Source organism: Pseudonaja textilis, chromosome 2 (genome assembly GCF_049901715.1).
Source record: "Pseudonaja textilis isolate UNSWEBS1 chromosome 2, rPseTex1.2, whole genome shotgun sequence".
In the NCBI taxonomy this organism is placed as follows: domain Eukaryota; kingdom Metazoa; phylum Chordata; class Lepidosauria; order Squamata; family Elapidae; genus Pseudonaja; species Pseudonaja textilis.
The window spans coordinates 48,713,957-48,741,136 of record NC_141991.1 but is presented as its reverse complement, the minus strand read 5'-3'; the positions used below and the strand labels follow the sequence as shown (position 1 = coordinate 48,741,136).

Below are 27,180 nucleotides of genomic sequence, written 5' to 3'. Positions count from 1 at the left end.
AGGCTGCCTCCCCCACCCACCCCCACCTCAGTTTCTCCTCTTTTCTCAATTGTTTTTCCCCACTGTCTTCTGCTCTTACAGCTGCGGATGGAGTACCTGTCTCTGATGCATGCCATCATGAGGACCACCCCATACCTACAGCATAAACACCGTTTAACCGACCTGCAGGGGACCTTGCAGCGCATCATGGCGGAAGCAGAGGACAGCCAGCAGTGCCAGATGGACAAAATGATAATCCAAGAGATTTATAAAGAGTTTCCAGAGATAGCTCCCGGAGCCAGCTAATTGATCGAAGGGAAGAAATAGTGTGGAATAAAAAAAAAAAAACCTCTTGTGGCTATGTCTTTCCCATCCTTTCCACTAGAGCTCCTGCCTTATAAGTCCTGCAGGGGAGCCCTGGAGTTTCAAGGGAGTATTAAAAGGCCCAACAAAGGAAGTTTCCACATAGATGCCCACCAGCGTGAAGTGCATTAAAAAAGGGCCTTTCTGGGTCTGTGACTGGGGTTGGGGGAGACCTCACAGATTAGAGGGGGATGTGGCTTTTTAGCGCCATCGGCATGATTTGACTGAAAGCAGGAGAATATTATTATTATTATCTCCCCGGTGATTTTTGCACTAAAAAAAAAGGGACAAGGGTGATTTAAATAACTTTACGCTGTCCTTAAGCAAGAAGTCTCCATCATAATTATCTGCTTCTTCACACATTAGGTATCATGCAGCTAGTTACAAAATGGAGTAAGCCAATGATCTGAACAACATATGCTTCAGTAATTTCGTGTCCGCAACATCTAGTGCAAAGTTGCTACACTGCTAGTGATGAGTGGGGGAAATGACTTGTTTCTCCCAATGTGCCCAGTGAGTTTTCTGATCCATGTATACCTGGATATGGGTTCAACATGCCAAGCTCCATTCATGACCCTGATCCAAGCAAGCGCCCGCTTGTCTTAAATGCTTAATCCAGTGGTGTTTACATTTGAGTTTCTTGCACGCCGAACAAGGACAAGAATACTGATTGTCCAGACACTGCAGCAAGAGATCCTTCAAACAGCCTGCCACTTAGACTCACCGTTAAGGCGTACCCTCTTTGAAAAACACTGCTTCTTTCCTGGTATGTGCTAGTATTTTTGCCTCTGGCACTGCACGTATGAGCACGGTGTCTGTAAGTGGCAACGCACAGTGCGTGATCAGCCTGCGGGTGTTTTTTGCCTTGAGCTTAGTAGCAATTGGTTCTGCCTAGCTTTACCTTTTTTTATGTTCAAAAAGCTACCTGAGCCTGATGTCTGCTACTGCTGCTCCTTAATATGCACAAGTTGGGAGGTACCTAATTCCTCCAGATCTGCTGCAAAGTAGATTTGCCCCCTTTCCCATTGAGAGCCTTTGATGGACTGGGGCTGTGATATCTCAATAAACATGCATGCTGCCACAGCTCTTTATAGTGGGTAAATAAGAGCTTTGCAACCATTGCTGTAGCAGTCGCCTGAATTTGAACTGGAAACATTTGGATAACCTCTATAAATCTAATGGATGCAGAAATAAATTTGAAACAGTTCCTTAGGATAGGGCATCTATTTGACAGCAGTGTCCATCTAGGGAGCCTCTGTCATTTTCTGTCTTTCAAGTAGAGAATCAATACATGTGCCATCCAAAATAAACAAGCAGATATATATATATATATATATATCCCTTGTGAATGTTGAAAAGGACTTGTATTTTCATAGAATCAAATTCCTTGTGAATGTTGAAAGGGAATTGTATTTTCGTAGAAGCAAATAAATGTAGTCCATAGAGAAAAACATTTCCTCATTCTTGTCTCATTTGAGAGCCTTTCTGTGTTGCAGGGTGTTGTGTGTGTGTGCATTATGAATGGCTACATTCCACTACAGTGCTACCACCTGGCTAGCCTAATGCATCGGCATTGTGGATTCAGACTTTTATTTGGACCTTCACGTAGCAAAAGGAAAACAAAAGTGCTATTTATTCAGATGCATGCCATCCTCTTACTCTCCCTTTCATGTCCATCCTGTTTAAAAGTATGTTGTGCCATGTAGCTATATTTTTAAGCCACCTAAAACCACAGAATGGGAGTTTGGCATAGAATTCTTGGACTTAAACAGAAATGTGGGATGGCAAAATTTAAGAAGAGCTGGCCTTGTAAGAAGTTTCACACAAACACTGTTTATTTTGGGGGCAGCTCTCTTTGTGAACCGAGACTGCAGCCTAGACTTATTTCATCCTAGGAAAAGAAAACTTTGTGGTAATCCCCTCTTTGTTCTCTTCTTCCCATCCCAGCAATGTTTGTACAAGAAGGAGCGAAACAGTGAAGGGCCAGTTTGTCACTGGGTTAGAATTCTGATCCAGAAATAACAATCTGAAGATTCATTCAGCATGGCCTGGGCAAAAATGAGCGTGGAATAGCAATGTTCTACAGGACAATTCAACTGGGTTGGAAAACTGAATGCAAAAACTCATGGAAATGTTGTGCAGGGTTTTTTTAAAAAAACATTGAATATCCAGGCAAAAATGTGATGTGTTTTGAACTTGCACTTCAAAACATATTATCAATGTAGACGATGAAATAGATTTGCCCCATGTTGTGTGGCTATATAATTGGTGGTAGCAAAGCAATAATTTTTGAGTGTGGAAGATAAGGCTGATTTCCATGTGGTTTTCCATCTTTCTAAATGTACTCTTGAAAACACCAAGCAGTTTGGCAGGTATAAAATGGGTGAATGCAGCAAGAAAACCACCCACTCTTTGAAATTGATGGCTTATATTTGATGCATCATATATATATAGCTAAAGATGACAGCTTATTTATTTATATAATGGATTTTTAGGGCTCTCCAGCGCAATCAGTGTGATTTTAGACAGTGTGTAGCAATCAAGTCAGAAAAGATCTGTTACCAAATGTGAGTTTGTGCGTCGTTATGTCAGTTGTGGACTCCTGGCAACAGCCTCGATTAGTCCTTGCAATTTCATGGCAAGATTTTTCTCAGTGGTTTGTCGTTGGCTGCTTCCTTGGGCTAAAAGAGAGTAACTGGCCTAAAGTCATCCAGCTGGCTTTGTGCTTGCTCACAGTTTCCCAGTGTCTACCTTTAATGCCTTAACCACTTGTTAAGTGATTGTTCAAGTGAACAAACTTCTTCACTTTTACATTTTTAGGACAGCAATATACCAAGATCATATGAGTAGCATAATGTTTCCTGAATGCTATTTTGTTCCAGTCCAAAGAATTCCTCATTTCCTTTGCACAGATTCAATGTATGCAAGGAAGGAATTGCCATGAATCAAACTAATGACCTATCCAGTGTTTTGCCTGGCAGAAATTAATCTAGATCCTTGTGATTAGATCTTCAAGAGGTTATTGTACTAATGAAGTACTCCGTTCCTTGCCTTTCCTCCCAAATTTATTTGGACATACTGAGGACAATCAATCTCAACATGAACTAATGCTGAAGTAAAGCTATAAGTACACCTGTTGCCTTTGAATTTGGGTTGCTCAAAATATAATATTTCAAGCATTTGCCTTCCAGACCAATTCTTCCATTGCTGTTGTGCCAGTTCTTCCATTTAAGAAATTGGTTCACAATGTTAGCAGCTACTACTGAGTATGAAGATCTCTGGCAGGATCAAGATAGGGGTAATGTCCTTGGTCTACTTGACTTCTCACCAGCTTTTGATACTGCCAGCCATGGTATCTTTGTGAAGCAGCTTCAGGGGCCGGGAGTGGGAGGGCACAGTATTGTCCTGGTTTAGTTCCTTCCTCCAAGGCTGTTGCCAGTGGGTATTGATCAGGAGCAAAAGACCTGCAGGGGTCAGTGCTTCCTCCACTCCTGCATGAAAACTCTGGTTGAGATCATCCTGGGGTGAGATATTTCTACACTGACAATATTCAGTTGCACATCTCTACAAATGATGAGTTAAGTGATACTACAGTATCTACTCCACTTGGATTCAAGTCAATGCACATGCACAGAGTATAGTAGTACACTCTGTGCCTGAAGGCTGTTGAGGTATGGATGAGGAGCAAAGAGTAAAACAACCTAGCAAGACAGAATGGCTTTTGAGTGTTGAAGCTCTTTGGCTCATGGGGAATTACCATCCTTGGTCATGGATGGGGTTGCACTGCCTCAGACTGGTGACTGTGCATAATCTGGGGCTTCTCCTGGACTCCAACTCCTGCTGGAGGAACAGGTGGCAGTCATAGCCAGGAAGGCTTTTGCACAACCGTGTATAGTGCACACATTCCTTCTCACAGTCACCCTCACTGTGGCTATACCCCCCCATTTACATGGGGCTGCCTTTGAAGAGTATCCAGATGGCTCAAATGTTGGCTTAAAATGCAGTGGCTCACATCGTATTGCCAAAGCCCAAATTTGTGTATGTGATGCCTCTTGAAAGAGCTGCACTGATTGCCATTTTGCTTCTGGGTGCAATTCAAGCCACTGGTTCAAGCCATCTTTAAAGCCCTGCATGTCTTGGGGCCAGGTTATTTGAAGGACAGCCTTGCCCCAGTTGCGGTTACCCAGCCCACTAGAGTGCAGGACATGTTGTGGATCCCATCTATTAAGGAAAAACATTTCTGGGTCCAAGAAGAAAGGTTTCTCTAGTAGCTCTCTCCCTATGAAACATTCTCCTAGACATAAGATTGGTCCCCATTTTGTTACTTTTTCAAATGGTCCTGAAGACATGGTCAGTGGGCTTGGGGACCCTGGGTTGAAACAGAGCCAATCAAATGGCTTGTTTGATGTTGTTTGACATCATGGGGAGGGGAGAAGATGAGGCATTGGGGTTTTAAACTTTTCATTGGTGTATGCCACCCAGAATCACCCAGAGTTTGGGGCAGTATAAATTTGTTTAATAAATAAAATACTGAACGGCTAGCAACTACTATCTTTTCCTTTCCCCCACCTTTATTCTCTTTTAGCACTCAAAATTGGCTCAGACCTGCAATGCTTGTCTGCCGACCATGGTGCCAGTATGTCTGTGAAGCATTTTCAACAAGTTGAGAAAGAACTAATATATTGCCGAAGTGCCTGATAAGGCTCCTCCACGATATTGTACAGGAGAATGAAAAGCTTTAGCCAAGTACTTATATATTGATAAGCGTCTTCGTAACTGTTAGAAAGCAAAAAAGACAACTTGCCAAACAATTCGATAGGAATAGAGCAGGCCCAGCATTTCATGAGATGTTAACCCTTGAAATGGCTCAATGAATTTCCTACAGGAAACCTAAATACTGTCCATATAAAGGTGCCTTTATATATTTCTGTATGAATGGATTGTGTGTTTTCAGCCCCCATTGAGCCCACAGATGTGCAATTTAGTCATTTTATGTAATTTGATTTTAGCTATTTGAGGAAGTTCAAACAAGAAGCAGAACAATGAGTACCAACTCTACCTCTATTGTAAGGTTACATTAACAAAATCGACAATAGCAATGCAAGATTGAAACTACGGGAAGTCCCTTCTGAAATGCTTCCTACACCTTCTCTCCTTTCTGTGGGCAGAGATACCTTTTATGTGCTGGTTGTCCAGCCTACAGCTCTTCCTCCTGTCTCCCAAGGTCATTCTCACACATACCATTACACCTTGATTTCCCTTTTTGTCATTGCAAAATTTGTACCTTTTTTATATTTGGGTATTTCCTAAAGTGCTAAATGAGCATAGATAACAATTATTCTAATGTACAAAATGAAGGGATTTTGTCTGAAAGCAGTTTGTCACTTTTAAATTTTTGATTCATTAGTAGTCAACAGACAAGCCTTGCTCTATGTTATCCGAGTCTCCAGAACAATTTGTACTTGGATTGACATTTATAGAGGAGTCGGTTACCTTTTCTCAAGGATGTATATGAATAGTCCTCAGCAAGCATTTGTTTCATTTGTTTGTATTCAAAGTTTGGGCTCTTGACACTTAGCAACCACATGGGCTTTTCAACTTCCCTCCCCTCATCTCTGGCTTTTTATCCCCCTTGATTCTCCAGCGCCTTCTGACCTTTGCCTTCTTGCTCCTTTTGCTGGTATGCCTGGCCTGACTCTTTTCCAAGCAGTTGCTGGTCACACGAGGCTTTCTTCCCCAGATCACACATGGTGGTTTCCTCACGAGGAAAATGGCCACCCAAAGCCAGCAGCCGCCTCATAAAGTACCAGGCCAGGCATACCTCAGCAGCAAAAGCAAAAGACAGTAAACGTCAATTGGGGCAGCAGAGCACAGGGTGGCAGGGGCCTCAGATATGATGTTTGAGGCAACTTTGGCTGAAACTGAAGTGGGGCAGCTGTGGCTTTGTGCCACATTGTGTTTTACACTGTGAAGGGCTTTGTGCTGCAACTTAGGAGCTTCTGAAGCCCAGAGCCATGATCTTCCAAGAAGCTCCTTTGTGGCCAGTGGTGGGATTCAATTTTTTTTACTACCAGTTCTGTGGGCGTGGCTTGGTGGGTGTGGCATGGCTTGGTGGGTGTGGCAGGGGAAGGATACTGTAAAATCTCCATTCCCTGCCCTCTCCCCTAACCTGCTTGCCAGCTCCATTCTCCTGTGCAGGGCAACAAAAGAAGACCCAGCCAATCAGCTGGGAGGCAGAAAATAGATGGGGACGGGGCCAGTCAGAGTGGTATTTGTGGGTTCTCTAAACTACTCAAAATTCATGCTACCGGTTCTCCAGAACTGGTCAGAACCTGCTGAATGCCACCTCTGCTTTGTGTCATGTTTCTGGGCCAGCCTGGGGCTGCTGAGGTTTCCAAGAGCAGCCATAGATTTGTGGTGTGGCTTAGGAGCTTCTTGTAGCCCCTGAGCCAGGGTGCACTTGCTACAATGTGGCAAGCAGTCCCAGAGCCCCGGTTGTGGGGCTGTTTGCCACCTCACAAGGCATAGTCCTGGGTGACCACATGGACAGAGATGGGGGAGAGAGAATAGGCAGTTGGGGGGAAATTGAGGGGAGGCAATTCCTTACGTTGGAAGATCTGACGCTCGGGCTCGGAGAACCAAATATAGAATGGCTTGGATAGGTATGGGTCCTTGGATAACAACCGCATCACTTAGTGACAGGAATTCTGATCCCAATTGCTCTAGCCTCATCTATCATCACCTCTAGTCCTGGTTCCAGTGTAAATCATTGACACTGATTTGTATTTTTCCTCCCTAAATTGTATAGTGGTGTTTTTTAAAAAAGTAATTATCAGGATCCAAATTGCTTCTGAGGTAGAATTAATAACTAAAAGCTGCCTTTTTTTCTGTTACATTTGTAAAACCTCTTCAGCGCTGAACTGTGTTCAGATTCATTAATATTGCTTAATGAAGGGGCTTTGATTTCTACAAGTTGCCTGGCAGAATTTTAGATAATTGTTTTTAACATAATATATTTACATTTTTAACTTTTTAGCAGTTTATCTTTTTAATGTAATATATCAAATCTGATTCTTTTTTTAAAAAAAGAACACTTGTTTTCAAGAACTATTTCTGCTAGAAGATCTTCTAATATACATCCATATATCAGAAGATATAAATATATATATTCCCTCTGAGTCTGAAAATCGTTAAACCAATTAATAGACCTTAAGGTACAATCAGTCTCTGGAAAAAAAAAGTTGGTCACAATCCCTTGGTTCCTTTTTCTCACTGAAATTGCTGCACATTTTGGAGCTGGTGGGTTTTTTTCTGAAGCTCACCCATCACCCAGCATTTCAGACAAAGGCAAAGCTTGCCTGTTATTAGGAAAAAGCGAGTGCTGAATATAAAAAGATGGGAATGGAAGGGGTAATCAGAGCTATCGCTATTATCCCAGCTGGCAGTTCCAAATGTCCTGCCTGCCTTTTAGAAAGGAAAGCAAGAAGCAACCACGAACTTATACTCCCATCCACTTACAAGCCTCACACCAGCTTGGTTACTTTCCTCTAACATGTCTTTGTTTCACAGTGCCACAACGACAAAATGCTTCTTTTGTAATACCTTCCTGTTCCTACATAGTTAGCTTTCCTCCATGTTTCTCAGCTCATAGCTTTTCCTAGATTTTCTAACAGTATTCTCTGCCTTGTTTCGTAGATTAGCCAATTGTCCAGTCACGGATCTTTTTATTTTATTTTATGAAGGACTTTGACTGTATACTGTTTTCTGATGCCTAAAACTAAATCTTAATAAGGCTATAAGCTCCTGTTATTCTTAGAAAGATACTGAACTAGCTTTATGTCATGAGAACATTGTCATTCATCTCAAATGCTAAAAAATATTGCTGTCTCCTTTCCAACCCCAAGTAAAGAATTTGTAGTATTTGTGCTATTTCACTCCTCCCTAAGATCTAGGATAGTTGAAGATACTGTTGTAATATATTGTATATGGCTGTTATTTTCCCTGGAGGCGATAAATCAAATTAAAAATCAAGGCTCTGCATTCATATAAGCCAAATCGTGCATGGCAAGGACACCAAGAATCCATATTAACATTCCTCTTCTTCACTTCCTCTTGTTTTGGATTTATCACAGAAGGACTTTGGATCTGCGTTTTATCACACGGAAATACTACGAATGCTCCTGGGTGTGGAGGTGAAAGCCACAAGGAGCAACTTATCTTTTTTTAAGAAGTATTCTCCTAAGACTAGGCTACTAAATCTTCTTCACAACAGCTGGAAATTCTGCCCAACCTCAGCTCCTGATGGCAATAAACATCAGTTTCAAGGCAGCTCATATGATGCAGAACTTATAATTATCTTGCAAGTATAGACTCTGAGCTGCTTGAAGTAAATATTCCTGCTTCTTTCTAGGATATATCCAGCTTAATCCTAAAATAGAATTAATCTGAAGCAACTGGAGTGAACAGTTATTGATCTGTCCAGAACTTGGGGAGAGGGAGGGGGATGCAGGGAAGAGAAGTAAATTGGAATAGGCCAGTAGACAGTGTTACCAAACATGTTGGTTTCATTTTAAAAAAAGTTTTACCCACACTTGTCCCTAAGGATACAGCACAACCAAACACACCATTTTCCATCACTCTTCCCATATGTATACTGTATTTATAATCTGTGAGTTTCTGTATCTGGTCCCTACAGCTTTAAGGCTTGTAGAAATCATGTGCTTGTCTTTCAAAACTGCAGTCAGGAAGCAGGTTTATAGAAAATATCCCCAAATCCATAGTTCTTGGAAAAGTATGAATCATCTATACCTTTCAAATAGAGTAGATCGGTGATTCCCCCTACTCTCAGCCAACCTGCCGTGACACTGCAAGGACCACAATGCAGAGATGTACATTGACTTGAATACAAGTGGAGTGTTTTCCTGAAGGTCATATGAATGAAATGTAAAGATTTTGCACAATTCAAATTCAGTGAGCTGAACACAGCTATGATCTCTCTCTAAGTATGGAAGTTTGGAGCCAGTTTGCTATCCAAAGTGTTTTACCTTGATGAAATGCTATCCATTTACATGAACAGTAAGCCCTCTTTTCCCATTTTCACTGGATAATGTCAAAGTAATCAATGGTTGCCCCCAACTTTTGGGACATCAGGGACCATGGAGAGAAGTTTTCCTTTGGACCAGAGGGAGTGTGGTTTCATGTGCTGCCTACATCCTGTGGAAGGGGCTTCGCTTGTTTGTGCAGGTCAGTTTCTGACCTGCCATGGACCCCTGCTGGTCCACAGATCAAAGGTTGAGGACCCGGGTATAGATGAATGAAGCAGAATGCTTGGACTTCTTGTTGGCCAACAGAATGGATAATAGGATAAGAATACTGTACATTGTGAAGGGACATTGACTATTGAAAAGTCATTCTGAGTTTTAATGGTTTCGGCTCACAATTCTGTCAAGCAAACAAAACAAAAATTGCTTCCTCCAGCCTTGATTGACTGATTGATTGATTGATGCAATGGCTCAGTGGTTAGAATGTAGTATTGCAGGCTAATTTTGCCGACTGCCAGCAGTTTGATCCTTACCGGTTCAAGATTGACTCAGCCTTCCATCCTTTCAGGGTCAGTAAAATGAGGACTCAGATAGTTGGGGTCAATATTTTGACTCTGGAAAACTGCTTAGAGAGGACTAAGCACTGTGAAGCGCTATAGAAGTCTAAGTGCTATTGCTATTAGGTGTCATCAAATCAGTGTCAGCTTTTAGCAAACCACATAGATACATTTTCTTTGACCCCAAGCTACTCCTTCAGTTCTTCCAATGGAAAAGCCAGCGCTGCTCCAATATAGGCCAATCACTTTGCTGCTGGCTGTCTTCTTCTCTTGCTCTCACTTTTTCCAGCATCATAGTTTTCTCAAGAGGGCAAGTTCTTCACCTAATATGGTCAAAATATAGTAATTTGAGCCTGGTTAATGTGTGCCTTAAATGAGACCCATCTCCCCCTCTTATCCATCTGCAAACAGCAGCATTATTTATAAAACTGTGTGATTAATCAAATGACCACTTCTTTTCGGCAACATCATCATAATAGTGTGGCTTTTTAAAAAAAATAGAAACATTTTTGTCATAATTGCTGATGTTTACAGTTCAGAGGACAAATAGAGTTGAATAAAAGGAGACCAGTGGACTGCACATGCATCTTAATATAGATAAATATTAGATTTTTTTAATTCACTTTTTTCCAATTCAAGTGGTTTGATAGACAGGGGTTGGTCATGCACAACAGCCTTCACAGTCTCATTTGTTCCATAAAAAGCAGTCATTTTCTCCAACTCTCTAACCTGATACAATGAGAAACCAAATAATATATCTGTAATGACAAACGTTTGCCTGACAGTGGGAAAAAAAATCTTCATATAGGGCTGTCAGGTGCCTTGCTTTTTAAAACCAAATGGATCCAAATTGGTAATTTTTCCCATCTTAAGAAATGCTGCTGCATTACTGTACATCCTTTCCAGAATTCAAATTAAGGCAGTATCTTTTGTAGCCACCTTAAAGCGGAGTTGTTGTTTTTTACTGAACTTCCAAGAAGTATGCACCAGACATGATGGTTAAAACAGAAGATAAGTGGCAGGAGATGGAATATGTCTGTACCAGTTTAGTTGTATTTTGAATGTCTTCTTCTTTCCATGAGCTTTTGAGAGAGACTGATACTCCATGGAATTTGTATAGCTAGAGTTTTTAACATTTTGGCTGTGATACACTATGGAAATGACATTTTAGTCCAGCCTGAACCTTGTCATATTTAGTCCATATAGTTATATGAACCCAGCATATTTGATTAATTGAATAAGCATAATTAAGAAATGTAAGTCATAGCACAAACAAAACTATTATCTGCAAATATAACCTGCCTCAAAAATGGCTAGAGCAGCAATTACAAATGAGATAAAATCTAAAAAAAACCATGGATAACTCTAAAGTGATATGCTATTAAGTGCTTCTACAATCAATGTTCCATCAATTTTGTAAACTTATAAAGTCAGTTATATGAATGTGCACACACCCATCTCACACTTTAAAACAGAGCAACAATTGCCAGTGGCAGAGAAGGTTGACAGATCCTTGAGATTTGGAGTCTTTTTCCTTTCTCAAGAGAACAAGACTTCTGCTGATCATAATGTTGCTTCATGTGACTGACAGCAAACAGATGTTTTTCATCTTTACCATCAGCTACCTAATAACATAAAACTCATTCTGCAAATCAAAATGTTCCCTAGATAAGCAGACCATAGTATTGTTGATGCCATGCTACCGACAAGAAGTTGAAAGCTACACTTAGTTTTAAAGTAATAGCCAAGGCCTATTTGACACTTGAAAGTTTAAGAAATTTAAGAAATATCTATACCTTTCAAGAGTAGAGCACTAAATGTTAAATAGTTGTTTCAAGTAGGCAGGGATGAAGAATATTTCAGTTTGAAAATGACTGATTTTTAAAAGTAGAGATTTTTAGTTAGTGCTTTCAAGTCAATGTTGTCATATGGCAACTATCTGGACCACATCCTGCATTTTTCTTGGCAAGATTTCAGAAGTGGTTTAACATGCCTCCTTCTCTGGACTGAGAGAGTGACTGGTCCAAGGTCACCTAGATAGCCTTCAGCCTAAGGCAAGACTAGAACTCACGGTCTCCCAATTTCTCACTTGATGCCTTAACCACTTCACCAAACTGATTCTCTCTACATATAGATGAAACTATTACATTAATTCAACTACAGCTTGCTATTTTTGTTTGTTCTACACTGCCTATCTCATCTAAGTGACTGGGTGGTTTACAACCAGGGGTGGGATTCAAAATTTTAACAACCAGTTCTGTGGGCATTACTTAGGTGGTGGGCGTGGCTTGGTGGTCATGTGACTGGGTGGACATGGCTTGGTGGTCATGTTATTGGCTGGGTGTGGCCAACTCAATATCACTCACATCAAGGCACCATCTCCTCGCCTGGCCTCTCATGACTGTGGGGATGCTGCAACAGTTGTAAGTGTGAAAAAGGGTCATAAGTCAGTTTTTTCAGTGCCATTGTAACTTTAAATGGTCACTCCACACAAGCAAAGTACCAGCAAAAGAGGGAAAGAAAACTCCAGAGAGGTTCCTGAGACAGGAAGTCTAGTCCTGCCAAGAATGTAAAAAGGGTTAACGGAGGGGCAGCTTTTGTAAGCAACACCAGAATGTTTCCTTCCTGCCTCCCTTACAGGATTAGGCCAGTAATTTCTTCTAACAGCCAGTTCTCCAAACTGCTTAGAATGTTAACAACTGGTTCTAGAGAATAGGTACGAACTGGTAGAATCCCACCCCTGTTTACAACAGCAACATTTTGTCATTGATATGACTAGTGAGGGTAATGATTGGGATGGGGAAGCTGTAACCTTCTGTTTTTTGGATTACAAAGCTATCTGGTATGGTTTTGTAAGTGCTCAGTATTTCTCACTATTGGGTACATGGTCTGAAAGCTGAAGTTCTGGAAAGCCACAGCTCCCTCACCCTACATGCCACTCTCCAATCTTATCAAAGATAATTTTGATTTTCATTACCTATGTTCATCATTTCTCCTGAACATCAGTCTGCCTTCTATTTGTATCAGCTCTTCCTTAGCATGCCTATGGCATAGTTTCTGAATTCCCATTTCACATTTTTCTTAGCTAATTCTTCCCAACTCCTAATTATCTATTCTGTCCTGCTTTTCTGATCATCACTTAGCAGTAAGGTCTGTTCCTTGTCTATCATCATGTAATTGCTTCATTTCTGCAAGTAGCTAGCCGTAAGCAAGGCACAAGGCACTGCAAGCTAAATAAAACCTAGTTAACATTTGTTTTATTATCAGCTGCTGAGGTTGGGGGTAATTGTTGGACATCTTTAACCTTATTTCCATTCAGTCAGACTATGCCAGAACTTATTTCCATCACGTTCTACTTGGGAAGTCGTTTCTGCAGATTAGTTTTCTCTCCTCTTGGTTGAAATAATGAAAGCAGCTCCTGTCCCTCATTTGAAAAGTTCCAGTAGACTTCTGTTCTTCTGAATGACCTGCTGTTTAAACAGGTGCTAAACTTTGTGTGGTGTTAATTGGTTGGCCTTTGGCAGAGCAATCTCTATCGGGGTCCTATAATTGGATTTTTGTAAGTTGGCAAGATCACCCCATTATTCAAACGTGGAAATCTAAATGCAAAGGAATAGTGACAACTAGGATTAAATAGACTGCAGACCTGTTAAATATTATCTCACTTGAGCAAATAATTAGATTTTACTGCCACTGCGGCAAAGTTGAAAGCTTGCCTGATTTTGTAGTGTTCACATGCCACTCAGAAGAAGGCTTGCTTTCTTCCCTGTCTGTGACCATGATAGAGAATTAACTTGCAAAGCCTTTTTACATGATTGGGTGTCTGCAATAATAGCCAGCCTTAAACTGAACAATCCCAATTTTGCAGACAATGAGCATCTGAGAGTTGCCTTTCCACAGTCGTAATGGGGACAATAAACCTTTGCTTGGAATTCTCTTATAAGCTCAGCTTCTATTAAATCATTGTAACAGCATCTGATTAGCCAGCTGAGCACTGGCTCATGCCATCCACATGCCATAACCAGGGGTGGTCAGGGCTGTACCACTGGAAGCCATCATTGGAACTGGCAATGGAATATTAACCCTCTCATGCACAGCAGAATCCAATTTCATCAGCTGCCTTAGCCGAGGAGAGTCAGGAATGTTGAGGTTATAAAAAAAAGATCCAGGAATCAGTGCCTAAGGCTTAGCATATCTAAAGTCTCTTCTGATTTTCTGTTATTTAGCTGCAGGTGTAATGTTTCTCATTCTGGTGCCCTTTAAAGAGCTACAGCTTCCATCACCATCAACAAGAAAGATGGTTAGATTTGTAACTTAGCATATTTGGAAGAGCCATACGGGAAAAGAAAATTTTGACTGGTTCCATTCAAATGAGGGAGAAAGGAAGAAATCACTTTTTGGTCTATAGTTTTATATTCTTCTTCGATTCCTTACTGACCATCTAAACCAGGGGTGTCAAACTTGCACTGTCATGGCATTGTCACGTGATGTATGATGATTCCCCCCCCCCCTTTGCTAAACCAGGCATGGGTGTGGCCAGCTCACGATGCATCTGGCCCGCAGGCCAGGAGTTTGACAGCCCTGATCTAAACCATGTTCCATTGAATACATTGGAGGCATCAATGTTAGAAGCCTATAGGCAAATATGTTTGTTTTTAAAATATGCAGTGAATTATTCAAGGAGAGCTAATGTGGTGCAGTGTTTAAGGCACCAGGCTAGAAACCAGGAGAATGTAAGTTCTAGTCCCTCCTTAGACCTGAAAGCTGGCTGGGTGAGTTTGGGCTAGTCAACTTCTCTCTCTCAGCCCACAACATTCAGCAATAAGTTGTTCAGTCAATTCCTGTTTCAACCAATGGATCAACACTTGATCTGGGGGTGAGAGTGGGGGAACAGATCTAGCACTTGTGACAAAACATTGGGGTGGGGGGAAACAGTGAATTAGTTATACCTATTCCTAATATATTTCCAAATAGTCTATTTCATTGAACAATTAAAAGTTTAGTCTGTTAAGTCAGAAGTGAATGAAAAATCTCTTGATTTCTATGATCACTTTTTTCTCTTAATTAAACTGATTAAAAATCCAAGTTGTGCAATTCTGTAACTCAGCTGTGGGTTGGAGCCATTTAGGACAATATTATACATTGTTTCTAAACCTTGATTGAGCATATACGGTGAAGAACACCTTCTGATTGCTCCAACCCAGCAACCTCCCCACAAGGATCTGAATTGCCAAATGGAAAATCCAAAACTCAAAGATGTTGTCAGTCACCATACCACCAGGAATGTTTCTGAAAAGGTGGCTTCAAAACCTGTTTTATGTTGACTAGATATTTAAGGATTCCAGAGTAAGTTCTGCTGTGATCAACAGACTTGCCCTTAAATTTGAAGTACCCAACTACCTTCAGGTAACAGATTCCCCACCAGTAATTTAAAAATGCTGCGCAAGTCTTATAAAACCAGAATCACTGTTCAGAAGTGGAACACTTCATAAATGAAATAGATTTCCCAAATGCTTGATTCATTTAACAATGGCTCAGGAAACACAGCGTCTTTTATTCAATTGATTTTTCTTCAATGCTTTTTTATTGTAGTTTTGTTGCTGGCACCTAGCAAATGAGCTGTTAGTGCTGTTGCAAAAGAGCAGTGAAATTCCATATTAGGAACCAGAGTGAAAGAAGGAGGTGTGTTCATACTGCAATTTGTCTGACAGGCCTTTTCCAAGAAATACCTGATGTCACTGAATCCTGAGCTCAGAATAATACATAAATTAGCCCCCTTGAACAGGACTCAGCAGATGCGGTGATTAACCAAGATCAGCTCCTGTAGGAGCAAGGGGAGAAAATGGATGAAACTGGTCTCCACTGGCCTTGAGGGAATGGGCAATTCTTCCAGAACAAGCTCCTGAGTTTTAAAGTTGAAATTTAATTCTTGTAACACGTGAATATTGCTCCTGGAAAATTAAAAGGAAGAAAGCTCTTCATAGTGCCATATGGATATGAAAGAACCTAGGCTGGTGTTGTAGCTAATAAAATATAGATGTAATTCCAGCTTTTATTTGTTTATTTCTTTATTAGACTTGCATCTGTCTAGCCATTCGATTAGACTTGCATGCCATCCATCTCCCCTAGATGTGCAAGTACAACGGGTAATAAAAAAAATCATTTTCTAACCAATGCATTTATGACAAAATTTTGTATGCCTAACAAAAATGCACACAAGAATGAGAGTAATGCTTTTGTAGCTGTACAAGAACTTTATCAGAATGAGACAGCAGTTACCAGTGAGAGATATGTATGTATGTATGTATGTATGTATGTATGTATGCATGTATGTATGTATGTGTTGTAACTCGGAGGTTTGAGCCTGCTCTGTTAGAGGACACGGACTTGGATAATGATGAAGAGGAGGATTTGGCTCTGAGTTTTGAGCCTGCTTTGTTAGAGGATTTGGAATTGCCTTCCTCCCCAGGACTTTCCTCTTCAGCAAGACCTTCCTCCCTGGTTGTGCCTCAGGTGTCGGCAGATAACCAGGAGACGTATCAGAGCCTCTGGCTGAGGAATGTTGGTTTGATGCGAGGCAAAGACGCAGGCAAAAGCGTGAGATGCAATGCAGAAAGAAAGGACAAATCAGAGACTGAGATGAGAGACTGACACGCCCCACAGGGAATAAAAGTGGGTGTGTTAGCTCTGGGTTCTTGTTCGGGACAACGTGTTATTTAGTGAGAGAAGCTTCAGAATTATCCTGTATGTGGGGACAGCTTGTGATTTATGTTCCTGTTTCCTTATCGGACTTGGCAGACAGCTTGCGTGAGACTGCCAAAAATGTTGTCGGCTTAAAGAATTTAACCCTGTAATTACCGGACTTGCCTGCTTATTTGTGTTTCAGTTGGAAATTTGGACTTATTACTTTGTTTGTCCAGGTGAGACATAACATACATGTATGTATGTATGTATGTATGTATGTATGTATGTATGTATGTCTCTCCCTCCTTGCCTCCCTGCCTGCCTCCCTCCCTCTGTGTGTGTGTGTGTGTGTGTGTGTGAGAGAGAGAGAGAGAGAGAGAGAAAGAGAGGGAGGGAAGGAGGGAGGGAGATGTATTCAACCATTTCACTTAACAATCTAGTTATTGGAATAGAATTCAGTTGGCTAAATGAGGAAAGGGTGTACCAGTTGCAAGCATATTCTTCACATACACCACACGGATGGATGGACAGACAGATGGACGGATGGACAGAAGGACAGACAGAGTCAAAAGTAGCTGGAGGTTTATTTGTAATGAGATTCCAAACAGTTAATTTCTTCCCCCTTCACCACATCCTGACCAAGATAGAACTCCCCCATAACTGTTATAGACATTTTAAAAGAATGCTCCTATATTTTACTGAGGGAGGTGTCAGATGTGGGGAAACAGAAAGAGGTGATCCAAAATACAAGGCAGTTTCCCTCTTGTTCTCTTGGTTATCTGATGCACACCAAAGCAATGGAGATATTATAACAACTAAAGGAAGACTCAGTTGCCAGTATGGATTGGAGGGATTTTAGATGAATATAGACCAATATAATTTCCTTCCTGTTAGTTTATTGAGCCAGGCAGTTTAGGTAGAGTGCTGAGGAGTCCCCTTGCTCTAGTTTCAATATGAAAAATGCCACAGATGAAAAAAGATAGAGTCCAATTCTCAAACAAAAAAAGGAAGGAAGCATTCGTCTTCTGAAATGACTCCATAAAACAAGGAGTATGTGTCCAAAAATGTTGAGCAAGCTAAATAAAATAATAAGCACTTTGAAGATCATTTTCTTGCCTTCTAATTACTTGCAGGAACACTTGCTCACTGAGAGGGTTATATCCCATTTCTTTTTTGTAACTGGTTTTTTTTCTATTCTCTTTCCATCTTAATTGATATTCCTCATTTGGGACTGAAGGTATACATTAATGTACACTCTTGCATGTGCACCAGGCTTACCTGGGAAAAGAAACATTGGACACATGGTAAGCTGTAAGCACAGCTCCAGAAATTCTTTGCATCTTTAATGCACCAAATGCATTTATCTTTCTCTTCGTAATTTTGGATAGAGAGAATGGTTCACTGTAGAATGCACATTTTTTTAAAAAAAATCAAATGAATAGAATTCAGTCTACTTTTCAACATAAATTTTGGTGAACAAAAAGAAATAAAGTAAAAACAAATGCCATGCTTCCTATATGTAATCTATACTGTGTACATGTCACTCTAAATGCAATCTTCTTCCCTATTTTACTTTTAAAATGAGCTTCCTGGAAAGTTAATTTTTACCCACCTCCATCTCTTCTGATGACTTAAAATCTATTTTGAAGAGAAATTCAACTGCAGCACTATAGAATGAGAAGCTCCAGCTAAACCCACATTGTTTGCCTGGAAGTGGCTGGCATCTTCCTTGCATGCTAGCTTGCCAAAATGTAAACAGAGGGAGTGGTGGAGAGGAATGAATAAACTGGGCACTCAAGACAGATTAAGCATGCTGAAATTTCATCAGGCTATTCCATGCCTGCCTTCCTCAGGTTAGTGCTCTTGAAATGTGCTGGGAGAGAGACAGTGTGATGTAGTGGTTGAGATGTTGGATGAGGATCAGGGAGACCCGGGTTCAGATACAGATTAAGAGGTGGAAGGGACCTTGTAGGTCATCTAGTCCAACTCCCCACCCAAGCAGACCCTTTACCATTTCTGATAGATGGCAGTCCAGTCTGTTCTTGAAAGCTTCCAGGGATGGCGCTCCCACAAATTCTGAAGGCAAGCTGTTCCATTGGTTAATTGTTCTCACTTTCAGAAAATTTCTCCTTTAAATAAGGTTGAATCTCTCCTTGTCCAGTTTCTATCCATTATTCCTTGTCTGGCCTACAGGCGCTTTAGAAAATAGCTTGACCCCTTCCTCCCCGTGGCAGCCCCTCAAATATTGGAACACTGCTATCATGTCTCCCCTGGTCCTTTTCTTCACTAGACTAGCCATTCAAATCCACCTTCAGATGCTAGAAGCCTATTGAGAGGCTTTAGATTATGGTTGTAGGGAAAAATTGAAGGATGGAATACTAAATATGCGAAATATGCAGGAGAAGCAGGATAACCACCACCACCATCCACATCACCATAGTGGAAGATGTTAACCAATACATCTGGAAAGCACAAAACTGTCTGATGTCATTCTAGATCTAAATTTTTACTGAGCAACATGTATTGATTATGTGCAACAATAATTCATTTGAAGCCCCTTTATTATATTTTACCTCCAAGCACCCATGGTTTTCCTCACCTCATATATCCTGCTATAGTACCACAATCATACACCCAAACTGTAGTTTGGGCATTTTAAGATATCACCTGTGTTCTCACAGCACATTAAACCACAAACTAGTCAACTATTTTAACCAAGAGTGCTATTTGAAACCAGAGCCTGTGCTTAATATTTGACTTGGTGTATGTTGTGTAAACTCAGGAAATTGGTTAATTGAGCAAATGTTGGTTCAGTAAACCGTGACTAATCACAGCATGTGAACACAGCCTTGCTGAGCATCACAGGAGGCAGTAGAGCTGAATCTGAGTTTTGTTGTAATTCACAATCTCCTTGTGGCTGAGACAGCTAACCTGGTGTCTATAACCAAGACCTGGTGGAACCAGAAGAGGGATTTTCCCCTCTATGAATTTTGCCCGCTAAAGTTTTAAGCATGGTACCAGCTGCAATGATAAGGCAGGGGGCATAGAGCAGCAGTTGTCGATCAGTAAGTTTTAACAGCTTTCAGTGGCACTGTCCCCAAAATAACTAGATGTGAATTCCTGTGGTTGAAGTTCACCATTAACAACTCCCAAAACCAGAAAAAAACAAATTACCCAAAACAATAAGGAAGCTTCAATCCAAAAAGAAATCACTTTGGCGGAAAAACAAATCTGGTCACATTGCCAACTTCAAAAGACGATACAAAAATTTATGCCACAGATAAAAAACTGAATGCACCAATTATCACATTAAAAAAGAAGAAAACCTTCTACACATCAATGCCACCCATGCTTTGTACAATTTTATAAACAACAAACTAAAAGACTCAAGGTCTATCCCACCCCTGAAAGGACCTAATGGTAAAGACCGCAATGATGATACTATTAAAGCCATCCTCTTTAACACATTCATTGGCACAGTATTTGTAAACAGCAATGGATCATGTCCAGTATTTCCTAGTGGAACCACAGACAACTATAATGATCTAATACATATCGATTTTACAGAAGACATTGTTGAAAAAGCACTGTGCAATCTAAAACCATCTCTATCTATTGGACTGGATGGAATATGTGCCTACTTCTGAAAAAAGCTACCATAGCTGAACCTCTAAGCATAATCTTTGAAAAATCTTTCAGGACCAGCTCCTTGCCAAAACTATGGTCACAAGCCACGGTCATCCCCACCTTCAAAAAGGGAGACCCCAGCCTAGTTGAAAATTACAGACCAATCTCTTTATGCTGCGTCACCTGTAAAGTCATGGAATCAATTATTAACCAATCCATCATCCTCTACTTAGAAACAAACAACCTACTCTCTAATAAACAATTTGGTTTTAGGAAAAAACTATCATGTAATCTGCAACTCTTATGCTGCAAAAACATATAGACTACACAACTCAATCAGGGCAAAGCAATAGATGCAATCTACATAGACTTCTGTAAAGCCTTTGATTCAGTGGTACATGACAAACTACTCCTAAAACTAAAATCTTACGGTATCTCTGGGCACCTGCACTACTGGCTAGAAGCATTCCTGTCAAACAGACTACAAATGGTCAAAATTGGGAGCATCCTATCAAATTCTGTACCTGTCAACAGTGGTGTCCCCCAAGGCAGTGTTCTAGGACCAACTCTTTTCATACTCTACATAAATGTGATCTGTGGTCATATTAAGAGCAACTGCATTCTCTTCGCTGATGATGTAAAGCTATTCAACACCACAGACAAGACTGCTACCCTTCAAAAAGACCTTGACTATGTATCAGAATGGTCAAAGAACTGGCAACTTCAAATCTCAACAAATAAATGCTCTGTCCTACATATTGGCAAAAAAGATATCAGAAAATAAAATACAGGCTGAATAGTCAAGACCTTGTTGATGATCCAAACTCTGTCAAAGATCTTGGAATACTCATCTCAAATGACCTAAGTGCTAGAGCCCACTGTAACTACATAGCCAAAAAGGCCTTAAGAGTTGTCAACCTTATCTTACGTAGCTTTTTCTCTGGTAATATTACACTAATAACTAGAGCATACAAAACATTTGCGAGACCAATACTTGAATACAGCTCATCAGTCTGGAACCCATATTACGTATCTGATATTAACAAAGTTGAGAAAGTCCAGAAATATTTCACAAGAAGAGTTCTCCACTCCTCGTTGCAGAATATCTTATGCCACCAGACTCAAAATTCTAGACCTAGAAAACCGAGAACCACGCCGCCTTCGGTCCAATCTAAGTATAGTATATAAAATCATACATTGCAATGTCCTACCTGTCAATGAATACTTCAGCTTCAACCATAACAACACTAGAGCAAACAATAGATACAAATTCAAGGTTAATCGCACCAAACTTGATTGCAGGAAATACGACTTCAGCAACAGAGTGATCAATGTCTGGAATACTCTATCTGACTCTGTGGTTTCTTCCCCAAACCCCCAAAACTTTAACCTTACACTGTCTACTATTGACCTCACCCCTTTCCTAAGAGGTCTGTAGGGGGCATGCATAAGCACACCAATGTGCCTACCATCCCTGTCCTATTGTTTCTTTTATATTTTTTATTATTTTATTATTTTTCTGTATCCATGTATTCATAATTATGTTTTTTCTTATACCTATTATGTTGTAAGCAATTGACAAATAAAAATAAATAAATAAAATAAAAATAAACAAAGTTCAGTTTTAAAGAGCAGATAGGTTTGTTGTTGTTAAACCAATCTCCCTGCTCTGAACCAATCTCCTTGCCTGCCCTGCCAATAATCTATCATGTGATTAGTTCTGGAAGACTTCCATTTGTCCTCATGTGATGTTCTAGAGTTCATAGCCACAATGGTCCTGTCCAGTGCTGGGATTCATTTTTTTTTTACTACCGGTTCTGTGGGCGTGGCTTGGTGGGCGTGGCAGGGGAAAGATACTGTAAAATCTCCAGTCAGGGGTGTTATTTGCTGGTTCTCTGAACTACTCAAAATTTCTGCTACCAGTTCTCTAGAACTAGTCAGAACCTGCTGAATACCACCTCTGGTCCTGTCGCAGATTGAGGGCTGATTCCTCCAAATAATGGAAATGTTATATTGAGTCACCTATGTGTAAACTGAGTGGCTATATACTGTACATTTATGTAATACATAAATACAATAAAATAAAATATCCTAGTGTAACTTTGACATGATTTGAAAGTGAAGGACGCAATCCTCAGTCCAATATCACAAGCACATCATGCTCTGATTGCTTTTTGGTGTATCAATGCTGTTTCCCCACTCTCTACAGAAAGACTTATTATATCAGTCTGTTATAGGTGACGAATTGACTCAGAAGGGTTTCAGAGGGAAGTTACGTCGTCCCTCCCTGAGAATCTATTGGAGAGTTTCATTGAGGTCTTAATGACTGGTTACACAGATCTTAGATCAGAATGCTTCTCTGTGACCTCTCATTGTATGTTGATCCTGGATGGCTTCTTGGTTTTCCCAGGTGTTTCAGGAGATGAAACAAGAAAGATTGTTTGTAACAAGAGAAAGTCTTGTTGGGAAAATCTTCATCAAGTAAATTTATCTTCAAGCTCTAAAGAAAAGAAAACATCATTACAAGCTTAACAACTTGAATGCTAGAGCGGATAAAGATTTTAAGCAGAAGGAAAAAAAATAACATGATGTTGATGTCAGTTAATACTTGGATGAACATGACACAAAATGTTATAACATCAGAAATATTTAAAAGAGCATATTTGAAGAATGGAGCCAGAAGTTAATGACTGCAATATCAGTCAGTACTATAGAACAGTAGTGGGATTCAAAAATTTCTACTACCAGTTCTGTGGGTGTGGCTTGGTGGCTGTGGCAGGGGAAGAATCTCCAGTCAGAGGTGATATTTGCTGATTCTCCGAACTACTCAAAATTTCCACTATCGGTTCTCCAGAACCTGCTGAATACCACCTCTGCTATAGAATCAGTAACTATTGTCAGTAGTGATATCTGCTTCTATGGATAGACTATGTTTAAAAGATGTTAATGAAGGAATGATAGATGTGAAACAAATTTTATGTGACAAGATAGAGAAGCTACATATTATGGAACTATAAACGACAAGAAAAAAGAATGATTTGGAAATGGACACTTCACTGGGTATACAAAATAAACTTGTTGAAGATTTAAAAATTAAAAGGGAAATACCAATGATAAACCAAGAGAATGACTTAGAAAATACTTTCTTATTGGATTTACAACGGAGTCTTGTTAGTCTTGAAAAAAAATTTGTGCAGTGAGATAAAGAAAAATTGAAGAGAAATCAACATACATCAACATTTGATTGAATTAAAAATTAAAACTTTTAGAAGTAAAAGGGATACCTTTTTGCAACTTTCTGGCAACCCTTTGTGGACTTTTTGCTGACACTGGGATTAAAAAAATAATGTTTTATGGATTTGCTTATCGGTAAGCGATGGGATATGAGATGAAGAGCTATCTCTTTGTAAACTTACAGGGGATTAAGTTACTAAATTGATTTATACTTCTTGTGACAAGGGTTGGAATTACCTCTTTATATATTTCTTTTTCTTTATTATATTTTTTTCTTTCTCTTTTTCCCCTGGACTTTTTATTCTTTCTTTCCATTCTATTTTTTTAATGTTAGTTTGTATTAGTTTTTACTACTGTAATTTAAATTCTTAGCATCTGTTAACCAAGGTCGGCGATGATCAATGTGCTGATGGTCCTCAGTTGGATATCTGGATTCTTGGTCAACCAAGTGATGCTGCCAAAGTCTTCTCCCAGTATCTAGAAGCTGTGAAGTTCTAGATGGAGAAAAAGTGGCTCTGGGTTCATGGACTTCCCACTTCTGGGGATTCTCCATGTTTAGGTTTACTGGGTTGCACTTTTCCAGACAGAACTGATGCACAATTTGGAGACCATCCCAGACTCATAGCAACTCTTGGGGAGCACATGGAGGCTATGACCAGTAAGATTTTTTACAGAAATCTGCGTGATCTATCATCTGTCTGTCTGCTGTCTGCTCTCCCTCAATCCCCTATCCCCTCCCTCCCTTTCTCTCCTACATAGGGATGGCCCTGAAGACCACTTGGAAGTTTTATATCATGGAGAATACAATGGCACAAGCAGTTTTGCACGTGTCATGGTATGCCGACAGAATGCTTGTGTTTTGTGATCCACACTGGTTATTAACAGACTTCCAAAGTACAATTCAAAGCTGGTATCACTTGTAAAGCTTCTCATAACATGCAGCCTTGTTTCTTGGGGGACCATCTTCCTCCTATAACGTCTACCCATCCCATAATATCTGACATGATTCAAGTGCAGTCTATTAAAGCAATTCATCTGATGGGGTCCAGGAGGTGGGCTTTTCTAGCACTGAATAGCATTCCTCCCAGTAATCTGAAGAGCGTGGGCCCTCTCTCTTTTAGATAATTGTTAAGGCTTGGATTTTTCTTTAGTCATTGGGCCTAAGTATGGTATAAGCCCATTGAGGGTTGATTTTGCTGTTTGAGACTGTTACTGTTTGATTGTGTCTGTTGTCTTTTTCTATAAGCATCTTTTCCTTTTTGCGGTTTTAATTTATGGACTGATTATTTATGATTTTAATATGACCCAGAGTCATCCTGAGTAGTCTACAAGTGTGATAGATTGATTTTAATTAGTCTGCTTTAAATCTGGCCAAATTATGCTCATATCTGCAGGACTATTTCCATATGGCACAGGCATCTTTTTATATATTCTTAACACCTTTTCTAAAAGCAGCAGTATAAACTCCTCCCTCCTCCCCTTTGCTTCTCATTGTTCTTTTTCCCAATTCTCAGCTCCTGATGCAAAAACAATTTAATGTAGAATTGTACTTTAATGGGAACTAAAATTATTTACCACTGTAACCCAAAATAAGCTTTGGTACACCCATAGCCTACAGCTCATGACCAGGAAGCATCCATTTTCAGTTTGCTCTATTGAACATTTCCTTGTAGGTTTATTCTTCACCATCTTCTTATGTCCATCTTTCTACTTACTTCTTCCTCTGCCTTAACATCACTCTTGTTATCTCCTTTAAGCTAATTTGAGTACCCTTACATCTTTCAGATTTCTCTTAATACTAGATTCCCCTTCATCTCACACACACACACACACACACACACACAAGACCCTTGACAACTAAATACTTTCATATTTAGGATCCCCTTTGTCTTCTTCATTCTCTTTGATGAATAGGTGATGCAGCTAGAGATGTACCAGATAAGGGAGGAATTTCTATCTATGCTGGACCTTCAATATCTTCCACAATTCCTGCCTCTTTCCCAGCCTCAGAAAAAAATATTACAGGAATATTACTAGAACTGCCAGATTTCGGCTACAAAAATCCAGATGACAATTTTGAAGAAGTATAAAACTTCCTTTGCTATCAAGACCATTAAGCCATTAAGACTTTTTCAACTACAACAGGTAGCCTTAATATTGAAAACAAACAAGAAAGAAAAAAAAACTCTTACCATTAACTCAAAGCAGAAGCAAAGGTGTTCATGCCAGCCTTCTATGTGTTACATGCATGCTTGCTATAACCTTATATGTATTTTGCAGGTATGGAGAAATCTAATTTTGTTAGAAGAGTTGCAACCCGACTCTGTCTTCCTTCAAAGCAGGTGTCACAATATTTCTAAGGATGTTAAGTGGTAGTAGCTCACTCACAATAGCAAATTGTGATTGAACTCAGTATCCAGGGTCCTTACAGAGAGACAGCTTAACAATTACAGAACTTGTCAAAGGGAAGTTGCTGTTTGAGGTTTCTAACAATTAAAGTCACATTAAATTGCCATTCTATTTTTTCCATGTTTTATACTATCTTAACAATTTTGCTTCGTTCAATCAACATTATTAATAACTAGCTCGATACCCGTATTTTGCTACAAAACTATGTGGCCAGGCTTAGTTTTGAGGGAAGAAAATAAAGAAAAAAATTCTGCCTCTGCCTACTAGCATCCATCAGTATTCATCTGGCTAGCATCCTGTTAATGTGTGACAGAATTGAAGGCTGTTTGTAAACCAAAACAGTACTTGCTGTGTGAGCAAGAAGGAGAAAACAAGGAGCTTGGGTGTGGCTTAGCTCAACTGTTCTGTATTAAAGCTGCTTGGTGCTGTGAACTTGAAACTGAAACTCCTCTCCTCTGCTTGTGTTTTGCATTTGGAACGGATTTCTTTTCAGGTGGGGAGGGGGAGTAGAACTCCTTAGCATCAGAGCGTGTGTGATGGTCATTTCAAAAAATCCTTTCTTAATGAGCACCTAGAAGCCAAGAGGAACATACGTGCCAAATTTCAAGTTTGTCAGCTCTACCATTCTGGACATTTTGTGATGATGTGTGAGTGCTTTTTCATTTTTATATATATAGAGATGAATCATAACTACTGCACTTTGCTTTCAGTATGCTGGTTCCATGATCAAATCCTGGAATTTGTCTTAACTTTTGCTAGTAGAACACACAGTAAAACAAAACCAAATGAAGTATTTGCTGTCTTCGGTGTAGTAGGGTGTTGAGCTATACTTAAAAGTGCTTTGTCTCCTGTCAGAATATTAGCACCTTAGAAGACAGGTGTCAAGCTCACCGCATCACGTTGCTGTCAGATGATGTTTCATGATGTTTTTCCCATTTGTGGAGCTGGGGTGGACATAACCTGTGCATGATGCATCCAGCCAGCAAACCGCCATTTTGATACCCCTGCCTTAAAACACATTAGACTACACAAAGCATTGAAAGTTATTTTTTTAAAAAATTAGACTTTGTCCCAAGTATGGACATTGCACTTTTCCTAGTACAGTAGCCTGTCTTTTCAGGTTTTTGTGTGAAGCAGGAAAAATGTTCATTTTAATGAAACAAATAATGAAAACAGGGCTTCTTCAGTGCAACCCTTAGATTTATCAATCATCTTCATCATCATCCCTTTTTTTAGGCTCGTATGGAAACTGAAAAAAAAATGTCGGTATTTGAACAAATAGAAAG

General features: G+C 39.9%; 1 protein-coding gene across 2 annotated transcripts in view; it reads left to right on the top strand.

The window, feature by feature from the left end:
• NCKIPSD (NCK interacting protein with SH3 domain) overlaps positions 1-1,793 on the top strand; it is a 114,424-nt gene extending 112,631 nt beyond the window's left edge. For both annotated transcript variants that reach the window (XM_026723474.2, XM_087923797.1), the window contains exon 13: positions 82-1,793. In XM_026723474.2, the coding sequence (XP_026579259.1) occupies positions 82-285 (204 nt within the window). In that variant the 3' untranslated portion in view covers positions 286-1,793. The remainder of the gene's footprint in view (positions 1-81) is intronic.
• The last annotated feature ends 25,387 nt before the right edge of the window (positions 1,794-27,180 follow it).